This window comes from Onychostoma macrolepis, chromosome 24 (assembly GCF_012432095.1).
Source record: "Onychostoma macrolepis isolate SWU-2019 chromosome 24, ASM1243209v1, whole genome shotgun sequence".
Classification (NCBI taxonomy): domain Eukaryota; kingdom Metazoa; phylum Chordata; class Actinopteri; order Cypriniformes; family Cyprinidae; genus Onychostoma; species Onychostoma macrolepis.
Window position 1 is genome coordinate 7,405,964 of NC_081178.1, and position 26,565 is coordinate 7,432,528.

The following is a 26,565-nucleotide window of genomic DNA, read 5'->3' on the forward strand; positions in this document are numbered from 1 at the left end:
CCTTATTAGACGCACAAGGTCTGCTCTATTGCCAACATTGGGTGACACCTCGGTGAAGAGTCTGTCGGATGTTGCTGGTAATTAAACTTTCCATATCTAATTTAAGTTATGGCACATCATTTTAATAGTTACTTTACATAGTAATGCATGGAATTCATGTCAAGTACTATCAATTGGACAAAATCCCAATAAGAGGCTTCAGGTGTCAAGATAAGTGTTTTTTGTTTTGTTATTGTTTTAATGTCTTTTTAGTATGTTCATTAAGTGTTGTAACAGTACCTACAATTTAGCTTTTAAATGTTTATAAATTTGTGTGCAATATAAAGTGTTCAACACATAATTATTTAATCATACAATATTTATCATGTGCTATGCATGTGTATGTGTGCAAAGTAATTTACAGTATACAGTAGACATGCATATTTTGGAAGTTGTTTGATTGGTGTTACACTGCTATCTATCTATCTATCTATCTATCTATCTATCTATCTATCTATCTATCTATCTATCTATCTATCTATCTATCTATCTATCTATCTATCTATCTATCTATCTATCTATCTATCTATCCCTGTGCTGTTTTGTCAGGTTAGGTCAGTAGGTCAGATTTTTATGCAAACATTAGTTAAGAAACTGTGAATCTGTGAAACGTGCAAATCCCCCACTAGCCTATATCAATTGCAGCAAATTGTTCACATGTTGTTCGTTGTTATCATATGGCAGCCTGCGCTAGGAAATCCAGAGGTAACCTCTCCTGTGTTTAAAGGGCATCCCAAAAAAGCTCCGCCAACATGTTCCGTGGCAAACAGACCAGAGTGCTTCTCCTGAATGACATGGAGAGACTGGAGCGCACTCTATTTCGCCTGGAACAAGGTATGTCTAATTGTTACAACTCCTTTCTTATAATCAGTTGTGCATTGCAAATGCAGTGTCATCATCATCATCATGCTATCATGATGTTTTTTTATTCTTTTATATATTTATTGTGTCATTTTTAATTCTGGTGTTAATGCATCATTTATTCTACCCCTCTTATTTCTCTTACTTTATTACTCTCTGCAACTCAACACTTTGGACCCCTGGAAGAGCTTTGGATAGATTTACGTGTTACTCGTGGTGCATGAGCACCAAATATCACATTCAAAAAGCTGTCCGCTATATATAGCGGAGGAATGTTCTGGTGTTCTATGCCATTTTCTGTTGTGCTTATAGGTTTTGCAGTGCAGATAATATAAATATAGTTTATTATTCAAAGGTCATTTTGATGCTGTATATGAAATAGAATACCAGCATACTGCTTACTTAAACCATGGGTTTCCTCTGGAATTTTTATGGGTTTGTAAAATAGCTTAAATATCTTAGATTTGTGAGTAAGTCTACTTGAAGAGATGTTTGTTGTAAAGCATAAATGTTCTACAATTTCCACATTTTAGCACTGGCTTTTTGCATGGCATGTCTCTAAATATGCACTAAAATACCATGGATTAGATACTTTTTTTCAAATTGTACCCTAAAACAAAACATGCAAAAGCAACATCATGGTTTTTATAACCAATGTCTTTAAAGGAGAAATAAAGAACATATTTCATTAATCGATAACTGCAAATATAGAGTAATTTTTTTTAAATGATTTGTTCTAAAACATAAATTACACAACACATGAAAAGTATATATAAAAGTATAAATATAAAAGTATAAATATTTAAGCCCTTTTATTAAAAAAATAAAAAAAAATTGCTAAGGACAACAGCATAAGTTATTGAACACAATAATTTACGATGCAAGGATTTTGACCGATAAATGCACTATTTAATCAAAAGTTTCAGATTTTCAGGGTTATTTGATGCGCAACTCCCCCTGCTGTTTTCTCATGTGACTCACATTTCAATTCACTTAGGCTTTGAGCTTCAGTTCCGCCTGGGTCCTACCCTGCAGGGTAAGAGTGTGCATGTCCACACCAACTACCCAGCACCGGGCAAGAAGTTCATCAGCTCCAGCTTCCGTCAGCTGGAGTGGGTGAACCCCAGCGGCAGAGAGGATGATTCAGACAAATACTGCAAACTGGACCTGGAGATAGCAGGCTCTTATCAGTATTACTTTGGGTGTGGGTGAGTAAGTTGTATTATTGTTTTTACTTCTTGGAATTTAGCCAGCATCTAATTCCTTCCTAGAAAAAAATGTGTTACCCTACTGTGTATGCAGGCATGAGGAAAGAACTGGAGGTGGCTACATTGTTGTGGATCCAGTGTTGCGTATTGGCCATGAGAGGAAGATCCTGCCTCTTGATTGCATTACAATTCAGACTTACCTTGCTAAGTGTTTGGGCTCTCTGGATGAATGGCTAGACAGATTCAGAGTGGCCAAGGAAACTGGTATGAATCACTATTTGTTGAAACGCATGTATGACAAACATATACTACTGATATCTATAAAATGGGTATTTACTCCGTATTGGGGTTTATGGAGTGTAATATACAGGTGCTGGTCATATAATTAGAATATCATCAAAAAGTTGATTTATTTCACTAATTCCATTCAAAAAGTGAAACTTGTATATTATATTCATTCATTACACACAGACTGATATATTTCAAATGTTTATTTCTTTTAATTTTGATGATTATAACTGACAACTAAGGAAAATCCCAAATTCAGTATCTCAGAAAATTAGAATATTACTTAAGACCAATACAAAGAAAGGATTTTTAGAAATCTTGGCCAACTGAAAAGTATGAACATGAAAAGTATGAGCATGTACAGCACTCAATACTTAGTTGGGGCTCCTTTTGCCTGAATTACTGCAGCAATGCGGCGTGGCATGGAGTCGATCAGTCTGTGGCACTGCTCAGGTGTTATGAGAGCCCAGGTTGCTCTGATAGTGGCCTTCAGCTCTTCTGCATTGTTGGGTCTGGCATATCGCATCTTCCTCTTCACAATACCCCACAGATTTTCTATGGGGTTAAGGTCAGGCGAGTTTGCTGGCCAATTAAGAACAGGGATACCGTGGTCCTTAAACCAGATACTGGTTGCTTTGGCACTGTGTGCAGGTGCCAAGTCCTGTTGGAAAATGAAATCTGCATCTCCATAAAGTTGGTCAGCAGCAGGAAGCATGAAGTGCTCTAAAATTTCCTGGTAGATGGCTGCGTTGACTGTGGACTTCAGAAAACACAGTGAACCAACACCAGCAGATGACATGGCAGCCCAAATCATCACTGACTGTGGAAACTTCACACTGGACTTCAAGCAACATGGATTCTGTGCCTCTCCACTCTTCCTTCAGACTCTGGGACCTTGATTTCCAAATGAAATGGAAAATTTATTTTCATCTGAAAAGAGGACTTTGGACCACTGAGCAACAGTCCAGTTCTTTTTCTCCACAGCCCAGGTAAGATGCTTCTGACGTTGTCTCTGGTTCAGAAGTGGCTTGGTAACCCTTTTCCTGAAGACGTCTGAGCGTGGTGACTCTTGATGCACTGACTCCAGCTTCAGTTCTCTCCTTGTGAAGCTCTCCCAAGTGTTTGAATCAGCTTTGCTTGACAGTATTCTCAAGCTTGCGTTCATCCCTGTTGCTTGTGCACCTTTTCTACCCAAATTCTTCCTTCCAGTCAACTTTGCATTTAATATGCTTTGATACAGCACTCTGTAAACAGCCACACCTTTCAGTAATGACCCTCTGTGACTTACCCTCTTTGTGGAGGGCGTCAATGTTCGTCTTCTGGATCATTGCCAAGTCAGCAGTCTTCCCCATTAATGTAGTTTCAAAGAACAAGAGATACCCAGAATTTATACTTTAGGGATGGTTATTAATTGAAACTCAAATGTAAATATTCTAATTTTCTGAGATACTGAATTTGGGATTTTCCTTAGTTGTCAGTTATAATCATCAAAGTTAAAAGAAATAAACATTTGAAATATATCAGTCTGTGTGTAATGAACGAATATAATATACAAGTTTCACTTTTTGAATGGAATTAGTGAAATAAATCAACTTTTTGATGATATTCTAATTATATGACCAGCACCTGTATAAGACATAGACACATTCTACATAAAACCAGGTTGCAGTTCATTCACTTTGACCATCTGTGGGTTATTACAGCTTTTCAGAGTCACATAAATACAGTATTAGCACGCAGGCCATGCACTCTCAGACATAAAGGTACAAAAGCTGTCACTGGGGCGGTACCTTTTCAAAAGGTACATGTTTGTACCTAAAGGGTCCATTTTGGTACCTTAAAGGTACATATTAGTACTTAAAGTGTACATATTTGAACCTAATAGGTACAAAAGTGTACCTTTTGAAAAGGTACAGCCCCAGTGACAGCTTTTGTACCTTTATTTCTGAGAGTGTGTGTGCCTGTGTTTTTTAGCAGTCTGGACAAGCATCTTCTAATTTGACAAAATGAAATTAATATTAATTTCCCTTTCAGCTGCAAACAAGCTCAGTTTTTTAATGATTAGTGGTGTTGACTAATTCAAACACCAAGTAACAACCTATTTTGTCCAAATTTAGACATGTAATGTACAAAAAAAAAAAAAAAAACTCAATTTAATTTTAAGATGGAATTATACATGTTTTTTTATGTTCAGGTTACAATATGATCCACTTGACACCTCTTCAGAAACTAGGCGCATCACAGTCATGCTACTCCTTAGCCGATCAGCTGGAGCTGAACCCTGATTTCTCCCCACCTGGAAAGAATTACACCTGGATGGATGTCGGCAACCTGACGGAAAAAATGAAGAAAGAGTGGAACATGCTTTGCATCACAGATGTTGTGTACAACCACACAGGTGTGTTTCTGCTACGTCTTTAGCATGTAGTGAATAAGGCTAGGAGAACCTTCGAGCACTGTATCGTGTTTCCAGTGTCTGGAAGCCTCTGGCTTCGGCTGTTCATCTTATTGGGATGGCAGTGTCATCTCTGAAGAATGACACAGCAGACCAAGAACGAAGTGGTTAGGCTATTTATATATAAATTGCAGCGATCAGTGTCGATGAAAGCTGGTCACATCTGTGGCACAATGGTTGAGATTTTTGACCTTTCAGTCGCTCTGCAGGAAGATTAACGTTGGTCGCCTTGTTCTTTGTGACATTCTAATGTTTCATGTTGCTCTCTGCTGCATGTATATCATGGGAACAAATCTGACCTCATGAACACTGTATAGGTTAATAAGGTGTCAAACTGAAAACTGTTTCTTGACAAACAGCTTTTGTTTTAGATTCAGGTTTTAGATTTTGCTTAGGTTTGCATTTTAGCACTTATTTTGCTTTCGGTATGTTAGCTGTAGATGTTAAGGTAAGATTTCAGCATGCTTTAAGTATGAGACAGTGGAATTTACAGTCAAAATTCAGCAATCTTCCTGCCTGACTTATTTTTTCTTAATTAGATTTTTCAAACATATTGTTCAGTATAGAAAAAATGACAGTATCCCCTCAAAATATAAATGTGTGTAAATATGGGACATTTTTTATTGTTTCTTACAGTTTAAATGTTTGGTGGTCAGTATTCTTTTTGTTTTTAATTCTTATTCTCATAATAGAGTCTAATGAAACTTTAAAGGAACGCACTGAAGTTTCCACATCTTATCTTACTGGAAAAGGGAAGGCTATTTACATATTTTGTATGCTTATAAATATGCAATACCAAATAATTCCATGCCTCAGGTACATTTTCTTAGTTTTATCCCAAAACAAAATACTGTTTTTTGTAATCACTGGCTGCGAGAAGTAAAAAAGGATGTATTTTATTAATATCAATACTTTTGGACTCAGAGGTACTTCTGATGTCTTTGGTAAGCTGCTACAGGAAGCGTTTGCTGCTCTTTAATCTTTTAAACACAGCTGTCATCGTTTGTGGAGCAGAACGGCCGTGATACTGTTAATGTGCAATCAGATCAGTTCTTTAAACACTTAATGAGCCATTTTGAAATTGATTTTACTGCTTTATTTTATGCAAACATACCAGTCCTTATCAGAAACTTGCATACAATTAATTTCCGGTCATTTAAGTACGTTTACATGTCACCTTTTCATTTCCCTAATATGTGCATACTGTTGATTTAGTGTATGTAATATAATCCCATACTAACAGGTACACAAGACTGCACTTCCATATGTTTGGCTTTTGAAAACAAAGCACTCCTTTTGGCTGAAATAAAATGGATAAATGGTCAAAGTGATGATGAAATAATGTCTGTACCCCAGTCTGTAGAGGTTATGATTCTATAATTGTTCCTTTGGTTAGCTGCCAACAGTAAGTGGATCAGACTCCATCCAGAGTGTGGCTATAACCTGGTAAACTCTCCTCATCTGAAGCCAGCCTGGCTGCTGGACAGAGCCCTGTGGCATTTCAGCTGTGCCATAGCAGATGGAAAATGCAAAGACAGCGGCCTTCCACCTCTTATTGAGAATGACAAATGCATTAATGTGAGTCTTGAGGGTGTCACAGGTTTTTTATATTCCAAAAATACTTTAAAGTTTGTGGTGACCAATAAATTGGCTTGATGTTTCAGATCCTTAGAGGGCTTCTGTGGACAGAGGTTTTCTCCCAATTGAAACTATGGGAGTTTCTACAGGTGAACGTTGAGAAAGCCGTGGAGCAGTTTAGGAAGGTTCTTCAGGCTGGTGAGTGTTTGTTAGCATGTTTTTGGATGCTCTTTCACTTGTATTTTGTAGGGTCTGAGCTAAGTTGGGTGTATTTGCCACCTGCAGGTAACAGACCTGCCGGGCCTGAGCTAGAGGGAAAGCCAAAATTGGAAGTCATCCAGGATTCACAGTACAGACGCCTCAGCAACACTGTAGACATGCAACTGGCACTGGAGATGTTTGGCAGACACAAGTGAGTTCACTTCATGTTCAAGATCTGTTTAATGATTAATGTTTTTTTGAATAGAGTATTTGTTTTCTGTGACCAAATGTCTGTTTAGTTCTTAATTATCTCACATGAAAAGGTCAGGGTTAGATAAGTACAATCATAACAAGTGTAGTCACAATAAAGTAATAATATTCAGATGGTCATATAATGTCAACATGGCAGACCCTTCATAAAATTATATGTATTTGTCAAAGTACAATAGGTCAAAGTATTTTAAGTATTTTTTTTTAGTATTTTATTTATTTAAGACTTACTGTTTTGTAAGTCTATATTGTTACTGAATTATTGAACAAATTACAATTATTTGATCAAAAATACAGTAATATTTAAAAAAATTACATTTTAAAAGAACAGTTTTCTGTTATAATATATTTTAAAATGTGATAAAATTTGATTTACTCCTATAATGGCAAAGCTGATTTTTTTTTAGCAGCCATTACTCCAGTTTTCATTGTCAAATAATCGTACAGAAACATTTGACCAAAGTTTGGAATGCTATATTATATTATATTTTTTATTTTATATTACTTTTATTTCCTTAATTGGTTTTCATCCATTTCTACATTACATCTAGATTTTATGTCTGTTTTTCTTCTTATTATGCCAGTGTGCAGCACTTTGTAAACAAATAAACTTTCCGCTTTTGTGCTTATCAAAACAACAGTAATGGTCCCAAATCCATCCAAGAGTCCTGTGATTGGTTTAAGAAGAGTCTAGAGGAACTAAATGTGGAATGCTATAAGGAAATGCATAGTTATCATGAGAAGGTTGGTTTCTGTGTGCATGATTCACAGATGATCTGTCTGTTTAGTTTTGATGTCAATCTGATTACTTTATATCATTTCTTTCGTCAAGGCTATAAACTGCATAGTGGGAACGGTTTGTTATGAAAGGCTTGCTGCCCATGGCCCTCAACTTGGACCTGTCACCCGGACAAACCCTTTGGTGTCTAGGTAAATATTATGTAGTCTTGCAGAGCAACACTGGCAGCATCTGTCAAGTCTGGTCTGCTTTGCAACATATTCTGGCCAAGAACTGCCCACTTAGACAGGAAGAGATCATCTGACTGGCCAGCCACAGCTTGTTTTGTGTTTACATATTGTAAAAGAGTAAGGAAATCTGAAATCAGCTGACAGGCCATCCAAGATGTAGACGAGTGTGATTACATCACTTGCCCACAATGGATGCTCTGCAGTGAATGGGTGCCGTCAGAATGGAAGTTCAAACTGAGAAAAGCATCACAACAATCCACAAGTAATGACAATTTTACCTTCAGACCGTTACTTCTGTTGCAAAATTATGAGTCCTCTATCTATAACATTGCTTTTTCCGGCGAAAAAGACATTTAATAATAATAATAATAATTCATTTTATTTGTGGGCGCCTTTCAAGACACTTAAGGACACCTTACAATAATAAAATACATAATTAAACAGAGGGGAAAAACAACAACAAAATAAACCATAATACAAAAAAAATCAATGCCCAATAACATAACTAAAATCACTCAGGATAGGCTAATCTAAAAAAAATGAGTTTGAAGACGTGATTTAAAAATTGAAAGACTAAGACTATTACGTATATCTTGAGGTTAAGTATTCCAAATCGTCGGAGCAATACAACTAAAGGCTCTACTTCCCATGGTAGTCAAACGTACAGATGGTACAACAAGAGTCACAGAAGCAGAAGACCTGAGGGATCAGGTAGGTACATACACACGAAGCAGATCACTAAGATATGAAGGTGCTAGATTATAAAGAGCCTTATAAGTAAAAAGTAAAATCTTAAATTGAATACGATATCTGATTGGAAGCCAATGAAGGTGCCCTAAAACTGGAGTAATATGCTCATGCAACGGTGTTCGTGTAATGATCCGAGCTGCTGAATTCTGAACCATCTGAAGTTTATGAGTAAGTTTCTGTGAAACACCACTGAGCAGAGAGTTACAGTAGTCAATTCGAGAGGTAACCAATGCATGCACGAGGACAGCAGTACCATTAACAGAAAGAGATGGTCGAAGACGATTAATATTTCGCAGATAGTAATATGCGGACCGTGTAATATTATTTACGACAGAGTACTGTCAAGGATGACACCCAGACTTTTGACCTGAGAAGAAGGAGAAGGAGTTGTCGATAGTAAGTGTAAAACTTCCACAATTACGCAGTTTTGATTTAGTCTAAATCAAGACAGAAATATGCACAGATTAAGCACTGTTTACAAGTGAAAACTGTCCAAAACTGTTCTAAACAAATTTGTTGGTGGGTTATGATGGCAGAGGACAATAGTGGCTGCGTGTTTTTACTGGAGGAATTGTTATTATGGAATCATTTTGATTAGAAGTGATGGTTTAAAGTTAAAATTCCTTAATGTTGGATTTCATTAATATACACAGTTTTTCACTTCACAAGATGTTAATTGATGGACTGGAGTCATGTGGATTATTGTGTGGTTTTATAAGCTGTTTGGACTCTCATTCTGACGGCACCCATTCACTGCAGAGGATCCATTGGTGAACAAGTGATGCAATACTAAATTTCAAAATCTGTTCTGATGAAGAAACAAACTTATATACATCTTGGATGGCTTGAGTAAATTTCAAGGAAATTTTCATTTTTGAGTGAACTACTTTTAATTACCTCAAACAAAACTTTTTTTTATTCCACAAATAAATCTAAATTACTAATGTTTCCTCAGAAGTGGTCATTGTAGACATCTGGTGTTTTGTAAACTTGGCATTTTATTGTAAATACGCTGATGAGAATGGCAGAATTACAGCTTGGCCTTTTTTTAATGATTCAGATATTTTACCTTCCCGTTTGAGGACATGACCATGGAGCAAGAAAACCAGCTGATGCAGAATCCAAGTGATGCTTGTCATCTGCTCGCCCATAACGGATGGGTCATGGGAGATGACCCGCTCAGAAACTTTGCAGAGCCAGGTGATTCAAAATATGTGTCTGTTTTGATTTCTGCTGAAGGGTAATGAAAATACCAGCATGCTGGTCCACACTGGTTGATGCTGGTCTAGAAAGTGACTAAGAACGTCTAGCTGGTCTTTTAGGATCTAATGTTTACCTGAGAAGAGAGCTTGTTTGCTGGAGTGACAGCGTGAAACTTCGCTATGGCGACAAACCAGAGGACAGTCCATACTTATGGGCTCACATGAAGAAGTACACGGAGATCACAGCCAAACATTTCTCCGGTGTGCGTCTGGATAACTGCCACTCCACACCCCTTCATGTGGCTGAGGTACATGCTCAGATTTCCACTTTATTTTTGATCTGCATGCATATTTCATGATATATTTATACAAATGACGTTGTGTGCTACAGGCAGAAACTCAGAAGGTTCTGCAGTGTCATTGTAAATTCATAAAGTGATCATTTTCATTTTAAAAAGATGTAGTTTCGTTCGTTCTGAGGTTGTACTGCAGGTGCTGTTGGATGTGACATCTTGTATATTGTGTCTATAGGCCATGTTAGCTGCAGCCAGAGTGGTCAGGCCCAATCTTTATGTGATAGCCGAACTCTTTACAGGAAGTGAACAGCTTGACAATTTGTTTGTTAATCGGCTGGGAATAACTAGTCTTGTCAGAGGTACTGCAGACTGCAAGAGACACATGTTTACCCTTGATGCTGAATTTGCTCTCTGTGTTTTTTTTTCTTCCTCTCTTTTGTTTACTCAAAACATTCATATCTTTTTTGGCAACATTAACTCTTTCTCTCCATCATTCAATTTGACTTGATGCATTTCACGTGCACATGATAATATGTCATTAATAAAACATTTCATTACTAATAAACCTGCTTTATGCAATAACGACTGATTATGCAACCTGAGCATGTTCCTATTTTTTTGTCATACACTGCACACCTTCATCTGTCTGTCTTGCTTAAATTGTTTCTATGCTATCTACCTGTCACCCTATCTATCATTCTGTCTATCTAACCTTCCTGCTGTGTGCTGGGTGGGCTGCAGTATATGTTGGCTGTTGCTCGTCAGCACAGGCCTGATCTGTATGTGGTGGCTGAGCTCTTCACTGGCAGCGAGGAGCTGGACAATATCTTTATGACTAGGCTTGGCATTACCTCCCTTATCCGAGGTAAGACGCACAGAGATTGTGAAATGCAGTTGCAGTGACACACAGAATTAAGGAACATGATGTGTGAAATGCAAATACAGCAAGTGTCGGCATGCTGTTGATTATGACAATAAATTATTCTGACTCATTCCTCAAAATGAGCTAAAACACCACAGCTGCTGTTAGTAGAATTTGAGTTGTGTTTGACAGAAAATATTCTTAAATTTGAGATGTTAGATTTGGATGGATTTTTCATCTACTGGCTTTTATGCCACATAAAAATGACAGTTATTTTTGCTTATTTTTTCTTTGTACCTAATATGTTTACATTGTATTGTTTTACCCTTAACCCAGGAATAGACATATATCATTAAAATAAAGTTTTTAAAGCTATGATAATCTCAGCAAAATGTAAATAAATACCATTTCAAAATATTTCATATCATTAATTAAACAAATATTGGTGTCCAAAGTTGATATCCAATCATTATTAAAGTTTTTTTTTTTTTTTTTCAATTGGTGTACGTTTTATTGTGCATCATTTCCAATAAATCTGTAATTTTTTTCAAATTATTCTAAAAGTGTGAATATATTATTTGGATAATGATGAGCAACCAAGCTGTGGTGCTAATGTTTATGACCTTCAGAGAAAAATGACATAATTCCCCTGTGATGTATGTACAGTACATATATAGTTAGTACACAAATTAAATATGCTAGTGAGAGTATGGAAAGTGCCATAGTTAAAAAAAAAAACAAGAACAACAACAACACCCAATTGTAACACAACATCAACCCTGTCATAAACTTTGGCCTTTTTATGAGTAGAAATGTTTTGACTTCATCAGAGGCCATGAGTGCTGGGGACAGTCATGAGGAAGGTCGACTGGTATATCGTTTCGGAGGGGAGCCTGTAGGTTCCTTTGTACAACCAAACCTCAGGCCTTTAGTGCCGTCAATCGCTCACGCCATGTTTTTGGATGTTACTCATGACAACGAATGTCCTATTCAGGTCAGTAACAGTAATTTATAGTAAAAATCCCACACGTGCTACATTATTTTAGACTAAACATCCTGTAAACTGTTTATATTTTGTGTTTTATATGTTGAAGTAATTACTACTGGTTTTACTGTGTATTTTATACTATGTTATATACATTTTTTAAATTAAAAAAGCAAAGTTTTTCTTGTAGGTTCGTTCAGTGTTTGATGCTTTACCCAGCACTGCTATCGTCTCTATGGCGTGCTGTGCCTCAGGCAGCACTAGAGGATATGATGAACTCGTACCTCACCAGGTAAAAATGTCTGGATGAATGTCAATGATTAAACAGACAGCATTTTAGTGTGAAGGCACCTTCTAAGAAAACTGGTTGCAAGGCTTCCAAGTCACCATGACGTAGTATCTGTTGTTTTAAAGCAAATTCAAGGAACCTACCACACATACACATATATAGCATATACATATACATATACATATACATATACAGTCCTGGCCAAAAATATCGGCACCCTTGCAATTCTGTCAGAAAATGCAACACTTCTCTCAGAAAATTGTTGCAATTGCAAATGTTTTGGTATTCATGTGCTTAATATTGTTTTTGTTTGCACTGCAACAACACAAAAAAAACAGAGAAGAAAAGTCAAACTTAATCAAATTTCACACAGAACTCAAAAATGGACTGGATAAAATTATTGGCACCTTGTCAGAATTGTAAGAAATAAAATTGCTTTTCAAGCATGTGATGCTCCTGTAATTTGTATTTAGACACACCTGTGGCAAGTAACAGGTGTCGGCAATATAATAATCACACTTGCAACCAGTTAAAATGGAGAAAAGTTGATTCAACCTTTGTGTTGTGTGTCACACTGAGCATGGAGAAAAGAAAGAGGTGTAAAGAGTTGTCTGTGGATTTGAGAGAAAAAATTGTGGAAAAACATGGACAATCTCAAGGCTACAAGTCCATCTCCAGAGATCTTAATGTTCCTGTGTCCACTGTGCGCAATATCATCAAGAGGTTTACAGCCCATGGCACTGTAGCTAACCTCCCTGGACGTGGATGGAAGAGCAAAATTAATGAAAAATTATAATGAAGGATTGTTCGAATGGTGGATAAAGAACCCCGATTAACTTCCAAACAAATTCAAGCTGATCTGCAGACACCGGGTACAACAGTGTCAGCTCGCACTATCCGTCGCCATCTGAATGAAAAGGGACGCTATGGTAGGAGACCCAGGAGGACACCACTGCTGACACAAAGGCATAAAAAGACTGCAGTTTGCCAAAACTTATGTGACAAAACCACAATCCTTCTGGGAGAATGTACTATGAGACAAAAGTAGAGCTTTTTGCAAAGGACATCATGGCACTGTTTACAGAAAAAGAAATGAGGCCTTCAAAGAAAAGAACACAGTCCCTACAGTCAAACATGGTGGAGATTCAAATATGTTTTGGGGTTGCTTTGCTGCTTCTGGCACTGGATGCCTTGACTGTGTGAACGGTATCATAATTCTTTGGTAATCATCAGATTTTTTGGTGCGCAACGTAGTGGCCAGTGTCAGAAAGCTGTCTCCACCAGAGGTCATGGGTCTTCCAGCAGGACAATGACCCGAAACGCACTTCAAAAAGCACTCAGAAACGGTTACAAACAAAGCGCTGGAGAGTTCTGAAATGGCCAGCAATGAGTCCAGATCTGAATCCCATAGAACACCTGTGGAAAGATCTCAAAACAGCAGTTGGGAGAAGGCATCCTTCAAATCTGAATGACCTAGAGCAGTTTTCAAAAGAAGAGCGGTCCAAAATTCCAGTAGAGAGGTATAAGAAACTCATTCATGGTTACAGGAAGCGATTGATTTCCGTTATTTTTTCCAGAGGGGGTGCTACCAAATATTAAGTTAAAGGTGCCAATAATTTTGTCCAGGGCAATTTTTTGGGTTCTGTGTGGAATTGTATCAGATTTGACTTCTGTTTTTTTTGTGTTGTTCCAATGCACAAAAAAAACATGAGTACCAAAACATTTGCAACTACAACAATTTTCTGAGAGAAGGGTTGCATTTTCTGACAGAATGGCAAGGGTGCCGATATGTTTGTCCATGACTAAAGATGACAAAAAACATATTTAATGAGTGCAGTATTTGTCATAAGTCATAACCAGACATCTTAATAGACAGGATGTCACACAGACTTTGGATTTGGACAAACTTTGGTCTTGTTGACGTTCTACTTCCTTTGAAGGGAGCATTTTTCTGCTTTTTGATCATACACTACCATAAAACAATTTAGGGTCAGAGAGATTTTTTTAAATGAATACTTTTATTCAGCAAAGATGCCTTAAATTGATCAAAAGACTTGTTAGTCTTGTGTGTGTGTGTGTGTGTGTGTGTGTGTATATATATATATATATATATATATATATCTCAAAATGATATTTCACCTTTTTACTGTATTTTTGATCAAATAATTGCAGCCTTGGTGAGCATGATAATGATAATGATAAAGACTTCTTAAGAGACTTCTTTTAGAAATCTGACCGACACCAAACTTTTGAATGGTAGTCAATGTTAAGATTTTTTGTTACATGAATATCATATTTCATTTACCCTCCATGATTTTTATGTAACAAGACGGATGTAAAAAAATATATTTACGTCATTCCAAATTATGTAACAAGAATCCTTTGTTCTGTCAGCACCTTGATTATAAAACTCCCTCTATAAATCATTTCTGTTCTTCTCACTCAGCCAGAGTCTTTTGTATCTGGGTCGGTATTCATACATAAACAAAAGCCGTTCTGTTATTATTTTTTTCCTTCTTTTCAGGTCAAAATGTTTCCCAGGGGGTTCTAATATACCTGGATAAAGCTATGGGTTAGCATTCCCATTCGTCTTAATGGGATTAACTCCACTGCAAATGTACAACATGCTGCCATCTTTGCTTCACAGATAGTTTTTTGAAATTATTTTTGAGCCAGTCATCTGAGCCATAAATGTTTTGCGACTGATCACTTTATATTAGGATTCCTTGCAGCAAACAGGCAAATATTTTGCAAATGTGTATACAGAAATGCTTTTTGCCCACGTAATGGTGTTGGTACATTGTTTACAAGCACAAGCTGACTACTAAAGCTAACCAACCGTGCTTTTTTCCCCCTCAGATTTCAGTAGTAAAGGAAGAGCGTCTATACCCCAAGTGGAATCCTGATGCACTGCCTTCTTCTGTTGGAGAGGTGAACCTCCAGACTGGTATAATGGCAGGAAAACTTGCCCTCAACAAACTCCACCAAGAGCTGGCAGAGAAGGGCTTCACCCAGGTCAGGATCATGTTTACTTATAACTGATATAAAAAAAATGTGTTATGAGTCACAACTGCCAACAGCAGAAGGAGACTTTGATACTCGTAATCAAGTTCTTTATACTGATTAAACTGATTAAAGTTGTATTCCCTTGGATTAAATTTAGATTAAAGAAATGTTTCAGGTTCAAACTTCATCAGACAGCGTCTGTGACACAGTTATGAATAGTTTCAACTTGTCACTCATATCAGATGAACTTAGAATGCAAAGTCTTTTTAAAATAAGAAATGTGAAACAGGTTTATTTAAAGCACTTACAATGGCCTAAACAGTATTTGAACTTTTAAGAGACAATTTTTTTTTAAAAAGTATGTTTTTGTATCTCTTTATTATATCTCTAATTAAGCTCTAAAAATTTTTACTTTCTTTCATTCTCTTTTTTGTTTTTAAGATAATACACCTTTTGTGTATAAACCTTATGTTTAATAATTTTAACTAAAAATATAGGAATAAATAAATGAAAGAAAATGTATATGAATGCATGAATTATGCAGTAGATATTTTTTACATCTGCAAACAAATTTCTCAAATTTCTCACCTTTTCTTAGGACAAACTTCACTTTTATGAAATCTTTTTGCATTTCTACTAACATTTGACAACAAAAAAGTATTCAGATATTTTAAATTAATTTTGAACAGCATATCTAGTGTTTAACATTAAAAACTTTTTATTAATTATTTTTTCCTTTAAATGTGTACTGTGTATTTTTTTTAATAAATACCACTGAGTATTACTATCTAATTCAAAGACATTCACACATCTTTAACTATCCAAATACTTTTTCAAACCTCTGTAGAAGATCTCTTTCTGTATTCAAATGTGTTATTAAGTATTTACTAGGGTGGTAGGGACCCATTGTAAGGTTTAAACCTGTAACCTAACCTCTCATCAGTGCACAATCTGCACATGACTGTCTGTGTCTAATATGTGTTCATCATGCATGTCAAAGGTTTACGTAGATCAGCTGGATGAAGACACTGTGGCTGTGACCAGGCATTGTCCCAGCACACATCAGTCTGTTGTGACTGTGTCTCGTACGGCCTTTAAAAACCCCGAAACACACCAATACAGAGAGCATCTGGCCCCCATGTACATCCCAGGTACAAATGTGAACACTTTTAGCACTGAATGCACCTTGCTTTCCAGTTATGTTGTTGTTAATCAAACTCCTCTGTTTTATTTTATATGTTGCACATGATGTAGTTTGACATTTCATTTTCTAACCAGCAAGACATGTTTTTTTCTTATCTGCCATCTCATTTCGCAGGTAAAATCGATGAGGTGATTTTAGAAGCACGTACAGTGGAGAGAAACACTGAGTCATATGTGAAAGATGAGAGGTTTATTAATGGCATGCCGAACTACACGGTTGAGATCCGCGAACACATCCAGGTAACATGACACTTGTGTTGGTAGCAGCTGCGCTGTGACATGAAGGGGAGGGCTGCTGGGATCACATTTATATCTGTATGGCTGTCAGAGAAAAGACTAACAGACAGAGAACCTGTTCTGTGGGTATTCTGGGTATTTGTTGGCATGCTCTTTGTTTTGTATGCTCTTTTTTTTTTTTTTTTTTTTAGTTATAGTTTATTTATATATCGCTTTTATAGTTTCTTGACTACTGTACTTGTGCGCAAAGCATGTCCCTTCTGATGTAGGCCTGAATACATGTGTTTATTTTCAGTTAAAGGACAGTGAAATCGTAAAACCGGGAGATGCCACCGCAAAGGGTCGCAGTGAGTTTGTTGAAGAGATTTTGTTTGAAAAGCTCACACCTGGTAGTGTAATTGCATTCAGGTAAACAAACACACACCAAATGAAATGAATCCTATTTAATATATTTGTGTTTCAAATTTTTTTTTTTTTTTAAAGTTGACATATGGGTGAGTAAATAATTGTAAAAAATTATAATAATATAAAAATAAATTACACACACACATACACATATATAGCATATATATATATATATATATATATATATATATATATACAGTCCTGGCCAAAAATATCGGCACCCTTGCAATTCTGTCAGAAAATGCAACACTTCTCTCAGAAAATTGTTGCAATTGCAAATGTGTTGGTATTCATGTGCTTAATATTGTTTTTGTTTGCACTGCAACAACACAAAAAAACAGAGAAGAAAAGTCAAATTTGATAAAATTTCACACAGAACTCAAAAATGGACTGGACAAAATTATTGGCACCTTGTCAGAATTGTAAGAAATAAAATTGCTTTTCAAGCATGTGATGCTCCTGTAATTTGTATTTAGACACACCTGTGGCAAGTAACAGGTGTCGGCAATATAGTAATCACACTTGCAACCAGTTAAAATGGAGAAAAGTTGATTCAACCTTTGTGTTGTGTGTCACACTGAGCATGGAGAAAAGAAAGAGGTGTAAAGAGTTGTCTGTGGATTTGAGAGAAAAAAAATTGTGGAAAAACATGGACAATCTCAAGGCTACAAGTCCATCTCCAGAGATCTTAATGTTCCTGTGTCCACTGTGCACAATATCATCAAGAGGTTTACAGCCCATGGCACTGTAGCTAACCTCCCTGGACGTGGATGGAAGAGCAAAATTAATGAAAAATTATAATGAAGGATTGTTCGAATGGTGGATAAAGAACCCCGATTAACTTCCAAACAAATTCAAGCTGATCTGCAGACACAGGGTACAACAGTGTCAGCTCGCACTATCCGTCGCCATCTGAATGAAAAGGGACGCTATGGTAGGAGACCCAGGAGGACAACAGACTGCAGTTTGCCAAAACTTATGTGACAAAACCACAATCCTTCTGGGAGAATGTACTATGAGACAAAAGTAGAGCTTTTGGTAAAGGACATCATGGCACTGTTTACAGAAAAAGAAATGAGGCCTTCAAAGAAAAGAACACAGTCCCTACAGTCAAACATGGTGGAGATTCAAATATGTTTTGGGGTTGCTTTGCTGCTTCTGGCACTGGATGCCTTGACTGTGTGAACGGTGTCATAAAATCTGATGATTACCAAAGAATTTTGGTGCGCAACGTAGTGGCCAGTGTCAGAAAGCTGTCTCCACCAGAGGTCATGGGTCTTCCAGCAGGACAATCACCCAAAACACACTTCAAAAAGCACTCAAACGGTTACAAACAAAGCGCTGGAGAGTTCTGAAATGGCCAGCAATGAGTCCAGATCTGAATCCCATAGAACACCTGTGGAAAGATCTCAAAACAGCAGTTGGGAGAAGGCATCCTTCAAATCTGAATGACCTAGAGCAGTTTTCAAAAGAAGAGCGGTCCAAAATTCCAGTAGAGAGGTATAAGAAACTCATTCATGGTTACAGGAAGCGATTGATTTCCGTTATTTTTTCCAGAGGGGGTGCTACCAAATATTAAGTTAAAGGTGCCAATAATTTTGTCCAGGGCAATTTTTTGGGTTCTGTGTGGAATTGTATCAGATTTGACTTCTCTTTTTTTTGTGTTGTTCCAATGCACAAAAAAAACATGTGAGTACCAAAACATTTGCAACTACAACAATTTTCTGAGAGAAGGGTTGCATTTTCTGACAGAATTGCAAGGGTGCCGATATTTTTGTCCATGACTGTGTGTATATGTGTGTGTGTGTATATATATATATATATATATACACACACACACACACACACACACACACACACACACATATTTGATACAGTACAATGCCACTGGAATAAATAAACATTCAAGTTTTATGATTTTGTTTCACCATTGCTTATTACATAAGCAATGGTGAAACAAAATGCTGTAATATTTTCCATGGAACATGCACACAAAGAAATGATTGTCTTTTTTGGAGCTTGAAAGACGGGACAAATCCATGGAAGTGTTTTTTGTGTTCCATGGAAAAATAACAGCATTTTGTTTGTTTAAAACCACATGAACACAAATAAATAATTGCTTTAAATGCACATTAATTCATTTAAAAATGCAATCGATCTCACAGGGTGAGTCTCGATCCAAACTCTCAGAAAATGGTCGGCTACCTGCGAACTCAACTCTCACAATTTAACCGGCTGTATAAATCCGGCAGTCTGACTGACATCAATGTCCCTGGCATCCTGAAAATAGCTTTAGACTTGTGAGTCATTTTTACCTTAATCATTTTCAAATACACTTCCCAGTTATTCATTTGTTTAGAAAGCGAAATATGTGCTGTTTGACAGTTAATTTGAATACATAATGATATGAGTCAGTTTAATTCAGTTCTCTCACTAAGGCCTATTGTTTTAAATCATGTGACAGTTTAATGTCCAAACTGACTCTGGCTGAGTTGAACGTGTTGTTATTCCGCTGTGAAGCGGAGGAACAGGAAGATGGTGGTGGCTGCTACAATATACCATCCTGGATGCCGCTGAAGTATGGAGGCCTACAAGGTGCCAAAATACACATGTAACAGGATTGGTTTCGGGTCGATGTAGCTATGTGACTGTATAAACCTCATGCTTTTATTACTCACAGGTTTCGTGTCAGTGTTGTCAGAAATTCGGCCCAAAAATGACCTTGGACATCCGTTCTGTGACAATCTCAGACAAGGTGATTGGATGATCGATTACGTGAGTTCTCGCCTAATGAATAAAGGTGGAGCTCTGCGGGAGGTAAGAAAGGAAATCTGTTTTTAGTAATGTTTGGTGGGGAAGTAATGAAGTTTGGCATGCAACTCACCCCGAGTCTTTTTCAAACCATTCTTATCTTAAAAAATATATAAAAGTAGCTTTTTTGTTTTGCACTTTGTTGTGGCACACTTCTCATCTAAATAAATTGTTCTTATTTTTCATAGGTTGGAAAGTGGTTCAGCTCTGTATTTACATACCTCAACCATATCCCACGCTACTTAGTGCCTTGTTATTTTGATGCCATTATTGTCGGGGCGTACGTCACGGCTGTAGATGCTGTTTTCAACCAAATGTCCAGGTTAGTTCTCTTTTTTAAAAGTTTAATATTAGAGTATGAGAGTGTATTTAATATTTGTACTGTGTGGGGTATAGTTTGTAAATGTGTGTAATGGGTTACAGCTTTGTTCAGAATGGGTCAACTCTGGTTAAGCAGCTGGCCCTGGGGTCAGTTCAGATGTGTAGTGTGGGTCTTGTCGCTGCCCTGCCGCCTCTCTCTCCCGAACTGGAGGATGTCCCGGTCAGACTCAACAGTGTGACCAAACAAGAGGAGCAGTGTTGCGTTTCTCTTGCTGCAGGTTTGGATTCATAAACAGTTCCATCTACTGTAAATCATTTGATTGCCAGGACTTTTTATATTTATTTAATGCTTTAAATTACAGAAAAAGAACCACTTGGTTGATACCAGGCAGGGCCCCAGCTGCATATTGTCTAAAAGTGTTGCCATGCCTATAAAATTGCGCATATACTACCATATTCACATGCTTAATGAGGCTTCAAGGGATAGTTCACCCAAAAATGAAAAAATTTTGTCATTATTACTCACCCCCATGTCCTTCCAAACCTGTAAGACCTTTGTTCATCTTCTGAACATAAATTAAGATATTTTGATGAAACCCGAGAGCTTTCTGACCCTGCATAGACAGCGATGCAACTACCACGTTCAAGGCCCAGAAAGGTAGCAAGGACATTATTAAAATAGTTCATGTGACATCCTTAATTTTATGACGCTACGAGAATACTTTTTGTGGTCAAAGAAAACACAAATAACGACTTTATTCAACAATTCAAACGATGTATTTACTACCTTACTACCTGGCCCTTGAATGTGGTAGTTGCGTTGCTGTTTAAGCAGGGTCAAAAAGCTTTCGGGTTTCATCAAAAATATCTTAATTTGTGTTCCGAAGATGAACGATGGTCTTACGGGTATAGAACGACATGAGGGCGAGTAATTAAAGACAGAATTTTTGGGTGAACTATCCCTTTAAGTTGTATAATGCTAACTTTTTAATGTGGGATTTGTTTTATGAAAAAATGTATTCACCCATGCAGGTCTGCCACATTTTTCCACTGGAATCTTCCGCTGTTGGGGGCGAGACACTTTCATAGCGCTGCGTGGCCTCATGCTTTTGACAGGGAGGTACCTAGAGGCCAGGTGAGCATCTCATTTTATAATGCATACCAATAACTCTGAGATCGTCCTCTAATCTGATGTTGTTTCTGACAGAAATATCATCTTGGCCTTTGCTGGCACGATGCGCCACGGTCTGATCCCTAATCTGCTAGGTCAGGGTGTCGCAGCCCGTTATAACTGCCGTGATGCAGTATGGTGGTGGCTTCAGTGTATCCAGGACTACTGTAATATTGTGCCCAACGGCACAGATATTCTTATGTGTCCTGTGTCACGTATGTATCCCACTGATGATTCTGAGGCACAGCCCCTGGGGACAGTGGTAAGAATGGAAACAATCTCTGACTGCTTATGATACTTGATACAGTACAATGCCACTGGAATAAATAAACATTCAAGTTTTATGATTTTGTTTCACCATTGCTTATTACATTAGCAATGGTTAGCATCTTTCATTTTGAGACATTTTGCTCATATACTAAATGTGATATCACACGGTTCATAATAGGTGCAGACTTGGGTTATTCTGTTTAACACAAAAGGAGATTTTTTTTTTTTTGTGCATGCAATTACAATGAATTGGCACTGGAGCTTTCAGACTTCAAAAAGGACACAAAAGCACCATAGAAATACTATGAAAGTGGCTAATTAATTGCCCAAGAATGTCTAGGGCCAGATTTGAAGTGAATAACATTAAATTCATCACACTATGCTATTATTGTTACGGGACGTGGCTAAAGAAATGATCAGTGATACGAATGAACGAAGATTAACTGAACTAGAACAGGAAATACCAAATAAGGGAAAAACGGAACTAAACAGAAACAGACACGTGACCGGTATATGATTTATGTGGACCACCATGCTGTTTTTGTGGAGCTTTTTGTCATTTTGGAGCTTAACAGTCTTAGTCCTCATATTAAAAAATGCTTTATTGAAATGTATGGCCAGAATATTCCAGAATGCCAATGTTTTTTTTTATTTGATTTTGTTTTATTTTATTAATGTTTGTAAATGTTTTGTATAATTAAACAACCTTTTTACAATTGTTAAAAAAAAATTTTATGTGACATTTTTATGTTGAGTGTGTATATATATCACTTTTAACATGCAAATCTGTACATATTTAATAAGATTATAAAGGCACAATGCACAAACTATTGTTTTTGTTTATTTTTGATGTGGCATGGGTTCATTTTGACTGAAGACTGTTAATATTTTTGTTCATGAATTGTATCAGGTTCACGACCAGCCGTTATATGTGGTTATTCAAGAGGCTATGCAGCGTCATATGCAGGGAATAGAGTTCAGAGAGAGAAACGCAGGTCCACAGATCGACAACAACATGCGAGATGAAGGTGAGTCACAGTCAAAGACTGTTTTTGCATGTCTGTCTCAAACCATACCTCACTTTTCCTATTGTTCTGTCCCATAGGCTTTAATGTGGAAGCCAAAGTAAATCCAGAGACAGGATTTGTTTACGGTGGAAATCGCTTCAACTGTGGAACGTGGATGGATAAAATGGGAGAGAGCAACAAAGCCCATAATAGAGGTGTTCCAGCCACACCCAGGTACTATAACTACCCGCTAACATACCTGTCATGCTAAACCCATATAATGCTCCACTGTATTTAGCACAAAAGAACGCTTTCAATGTGAAACACTGAGATTGAGTAGCTTTGAGCCTGGATAAACCAGTCGTCGATACGTCAAGTGGATGATGGTGTTGTGTTTATGTGCAGGGACGGCTCTGCGGTGGAGATTGTGGGTCTCTGTAAGTCAGCGCTGCGCTGGCTGATGACGATGAATGAGAATGGAAATTTCCCATACTCCTCTGTCACAATACACAGAGATGGTACATCCTCTTTAACACAGTCTCATTCTCAATGAAACTGTCAATGCTTACTTATTTTTGTTTGTTTGTGCCAGTAATGAAATACTGTATTTTATTACAAAGTGATTTTTACAAATATTTATTAATATTTACTATTAATATGTTTTTATTTTAGATAAGTTTTACAAAAAAAAGGTGCCATTTATTTTTTTTTCTTACAAGATAAAGTGGCAATAATAAAATATTTAGTTTTAATTAATTTTATTACAAAATAAGGTGCCAGTAATTATATATATATATATATATATATATATATATATATATATATATATTTTTTTTATCTTGTTTTGTCTTTTGATTTATTTTATTTAGTACTATATTTTAAATAAGGTACATTTATTTTACTTATTTACATTCCATCAGAAAAGGTTAACTACCAAAGCAACATTTTAGTGGTGTGCCGTGTGCGTAAGATTGTTGCTACAGTGACTCACTTTTGAATCTAAACATTCGTGTCCTGTTGAAAAGACACACCATCAGTAGTATCATAATTCACTGTTATGATACAGTATATTCAGCTGACAGCATGCTAATCAATTTTCGTATATTTTAAAGATTCATCATGACCATTACAGTGTCATTTTATCCAGGAACAGAACAGTCGGTGTCCTATAAAGAGTGGAATCAATTGATCCAGGATAATTTTGAAAGGTTTTTCTACGTGTCAGATGACCCTTCAGACCCAAATGAACAACACCCTGACCTGGTCCACAAGAAATGCATTTACAAAGACAGTTACGGGACCTCTAGCCCCTGGTGTGACTACCAACTCAGACCCAACTTCACCATCGCCATGGTGGTGGTGAGTTCAAGTGCTTATAAGAGATTCTTTCCAAGAATTTTTAAGGATGTTCTGTTATACAGTCCTTTGTTTCACTAGGCACCAGAGTTGTTTACAGTGCAAAGAGCATGGAAGGCTTTAGAGATAGTAGAGAAGAAGCTGCTCGGTCCTCTGGGAATGAAAACGCTGGATCCAGAGTGAGTAGAAAACAACACCTGCTGTCTGCCTGTTGGTTAAGCAGCTACTTGTGTTAAAGTGCGCTCTTCTGGCTGGCTGACTGGACATGGTTTGATAAGTGGTTTAGTCTAGAACATTTGTGCATTGGTGAAGTCATTTGTATTTAGAAACTTTGTTGGTGTGTCTGTATTTGTTTAACAGTGATCTGGTGTACTGTGGTGTTTATGACAACGCTCTGGATAATGACAACTACAATTGTGCAAAAGGATTCAACTATCACCAAGGACCTGTATGTTTTCATTCATTACATTAAAGGAATAGTTTGTCCAAAATTAAAACTGTCATTGTTTCCTCAACCTCAAGTTGTTTCTTTCTTCTGCTGAATGCAAAAGAATGTACAGTATTTTGGTTTGTGGTCTCCATTGGCTTCCGTAGTACTTTTTTTCCATACTATGGATGTCAATGAGGTTCAGCAACTATTCGTTACTTACATTCTTCAAAACGTCATCTTTTATGTTCAACAGAAGAAACAGGTTTGGAACAAGTAAAGAATGACAATTTTCAATTTTGGGTGAACTATCCCTTTAACATAGTTCTATCTCTCTCTTTCTCTCTCTCTCTCTCTCTCTCTCTCTCTTTCTCTTTCTCTTTCTCTTTCTCACTATGCACATTCCATCATTAATTTACAGGAATGGCTGTGGCCAGTTGGATACTTCTTACGAGCCAAGCTTTATTTTGCTAAGAAAATGGGCCAGGAGAAGTACAACGAAAGTGTGTACCTGGTCAAGAATGTTCTGTCTACACTTTATACCCATTTAGAAAGGTATTGCAGAGCTCACACCAATACAATAATACAGTTTAATTTCTTTCAAAACGGTGGAATGATTTGAAACTACAGGAGACTGAGTATGAGTCATTTGCACAGTATATAATATTTCATATCTATATGTTCTCTTTGATCTAGATCACCTTGGAAAGGTTTACCTGAGCTGACCAATGAAAACGGACAGTACTGCCCATTCAGTTGTGAAACACAGGCTTGGTCCATCGCCACTGTTCTGGAGGCCCTATATGATTTATGATTATGTCAAGGACAAGCTCTCATATACTTCTTGCCAACTTCCTGCGAAGTTCAGAGGACATAGTTTTACATTCACAACCCTGTGCAGACACAAATATGTGCTGTTACTGTCTGAGATGTTTGGTAGAAATGTAAACACATTATATTTTGATTGCGCCAACTCACTTTTAGAGGTTTTTCTGTCATGTTTACACTCTTTGTTAGTTACTACCAGCATATTTAGATTCGGTTTGTTGGTTAAAAAACAGATTTATGCCCATTTATGATTTATGAAAGTACATATGAAAAAAAAAAAAAAAAAGAATAGATTCCTTACCTTTAAATACAACTGGTCTTTTGTTTCATTCTCTAAATTCATATTACAAAATCTTAGAGCTGTTACAAACAGATCTTAATTTAGATTCACAATATGGGCAGTCTTTTTTTTTTTGCCAAGTCATGGTTGCTTCATTGTCTGCTCATGGGCAACAAAAACTCATTGTTCTGCCTTCATGAACCTACGTACTTTACACAACAAACTACTGCATGTAAAATGATGTACATAGTTTAGTCTCACTCGTGCCTTACAGAGATGCCCTGCATTATTGTTGATCTCAATTTTGATCTAAGAGTGACAGCTTAATAAAACAACCCATGTAGCGTACAAAATACATATGTTCAGTGTGATTAACCCACTATGGTACAGTGTTGCCATATAATGCCAGCATGGTTGGAATTGAAAACACAGATGAGATTTAAATTCTCTGGGTTGCCCCTACAAGGAAAACACATGTTGAATTACACATTCAAAGTTTTCTGTGCATTTCTTCTGTAGCCTATCAGTTTTTTCTCTGCATCTTTGCTAATTAGATGTTGTCCACAGATCAATTTTGTCTAACATACAGTTACAGAAAATGTAGATTATATACAGTATATTATTTACACCACATTGGAAAAAGCGGTTATACAATTTCTCATGGGAATTTTTTATTGATAAAAGTAATATCAGGTATTTTAATTAAATTGATGCTATGTTTTATGGAAAAGCCAAAAGAGGAGTGCTAACATCAGAGCCGAGTGCTTCTTTATTAAATAATAACAATCCATTTAATTGGTTTTTTAAGCCAATAAGTGTATTAATATGCATTAGAAAAAATGAATTCAATTAAAGGAGAATTTGATAATTTTACACTGTGAAGATTTTTTTTTAACCATGATTTTTTACTAATTTTCTGTCGAAAATATGGGGAATATATGCATACAATTGAGTTGTTTTTAACTGGGCATGATATCTGATCTTCACATG

The 26,565-nt window shown here is 36.8% G+C and overlaps 1 protein-coding gene across 3 annotated transcripts; it reads left to right on the forward strand.

Annotated features, from left to right (window-relative positions):
* LOC131533240 (glycogen debranching enzyme-like) lies at positions 1 to 26,448 on the forward strand. Of its 3 annotated transcripts, none has more exons than XM_058765446.1 (34): positions 1 to 77; positions 724 to 873; positions 1,898 to 2,108; positions 2,203 to 2,372; positions 4,591 to 4,794; positions 6,248 to 6,429; positions 6,516 to 6,627; positions 6,715 to 6,841; positions 7,542 to 7,644; positions 7,733 to 7,830; positions 9,680 to 9,819; positions 9,942 to 10,129; positions 10,353 to 10,476; positions 11,810 to 11,973; positions 12,155 to 12,256; positions 15,113 to 15,268; positions 16,260 to 16,410; positions 16,578 to 16,702; positions 16,995 to 17,107; positions 19,270 to 19,404; positions 19,569 to 19,699; positions 19,785 to 19,921; positions 20,104 to 20,237; positions 20,339 to 20,514; positions 21,269 to 21,371; positions 21,444 to 21,669; positions 22,588 to 22,705; positions 22,783 to 22,918; positions 23,090 to 23,202; positions 23,832 to 24,043; positions 24,122 to 24,219; positions 24,401 to 24,488; positions 24,889 to 25,022; positions 25,164 to 26,448. In XM_058765446.1, the coding sequence occupies exons 2-34, from the start codon at positions 792 to 794 to the stop codon at positions 25,279 to 25,281; spliced, it is 4,611 nt and encodes a 1,536-aa protein (XP_058621429.1). In that variant the 5' UTR covers positions 1 to 77; positions 724 to 791; the 3' UTR covers positions 25,282 to 26,448. The 3 variants fall into 3 exon arrangements, with proteins under 3 accessions (XP_058621429.1, XP_058621430.1, XP_058621431.1); XM_058765447.1 differs by lacking the exon at positions 10,353 to 10,476 and adding an exon at positions 10,859 to 10,982; XM_058765448.1 differs by having other exon boundaries at positions 17 to 77; positions 767 to 873.
* The last annotated feature ends 117 nt before the right edge of the window (positions 26,449 to 26,565 follow it).

What these genes read in the sequence shown, in the direction of transcription:
- LOC131533240 (XM_058765446.1), top strand. Translation starts at nt 792, where the DNA reads ATGTTCCGTGGCAAACAGACCAGAGTGCTTCTCCTGAATGACATGGAG. An exon ending in CAGAGAAGGGCTTCACCCAG is followed by an intron (nt 15,269 to 16,259) that starts GTCAGGATCATG and finishes TGCATGTCAAAG; the next exon opens with GTTTACGTAGATCAGCTGGA. An exon ending in GGTGTTCCAGCCACACCCAG is followed by an intron (nt 22,919 to 23,089) that starts GTACTATAACTA and finishes GTTTATGTGCAG; the next exon opens with GGACGGCTCTGCGGTGGAGA.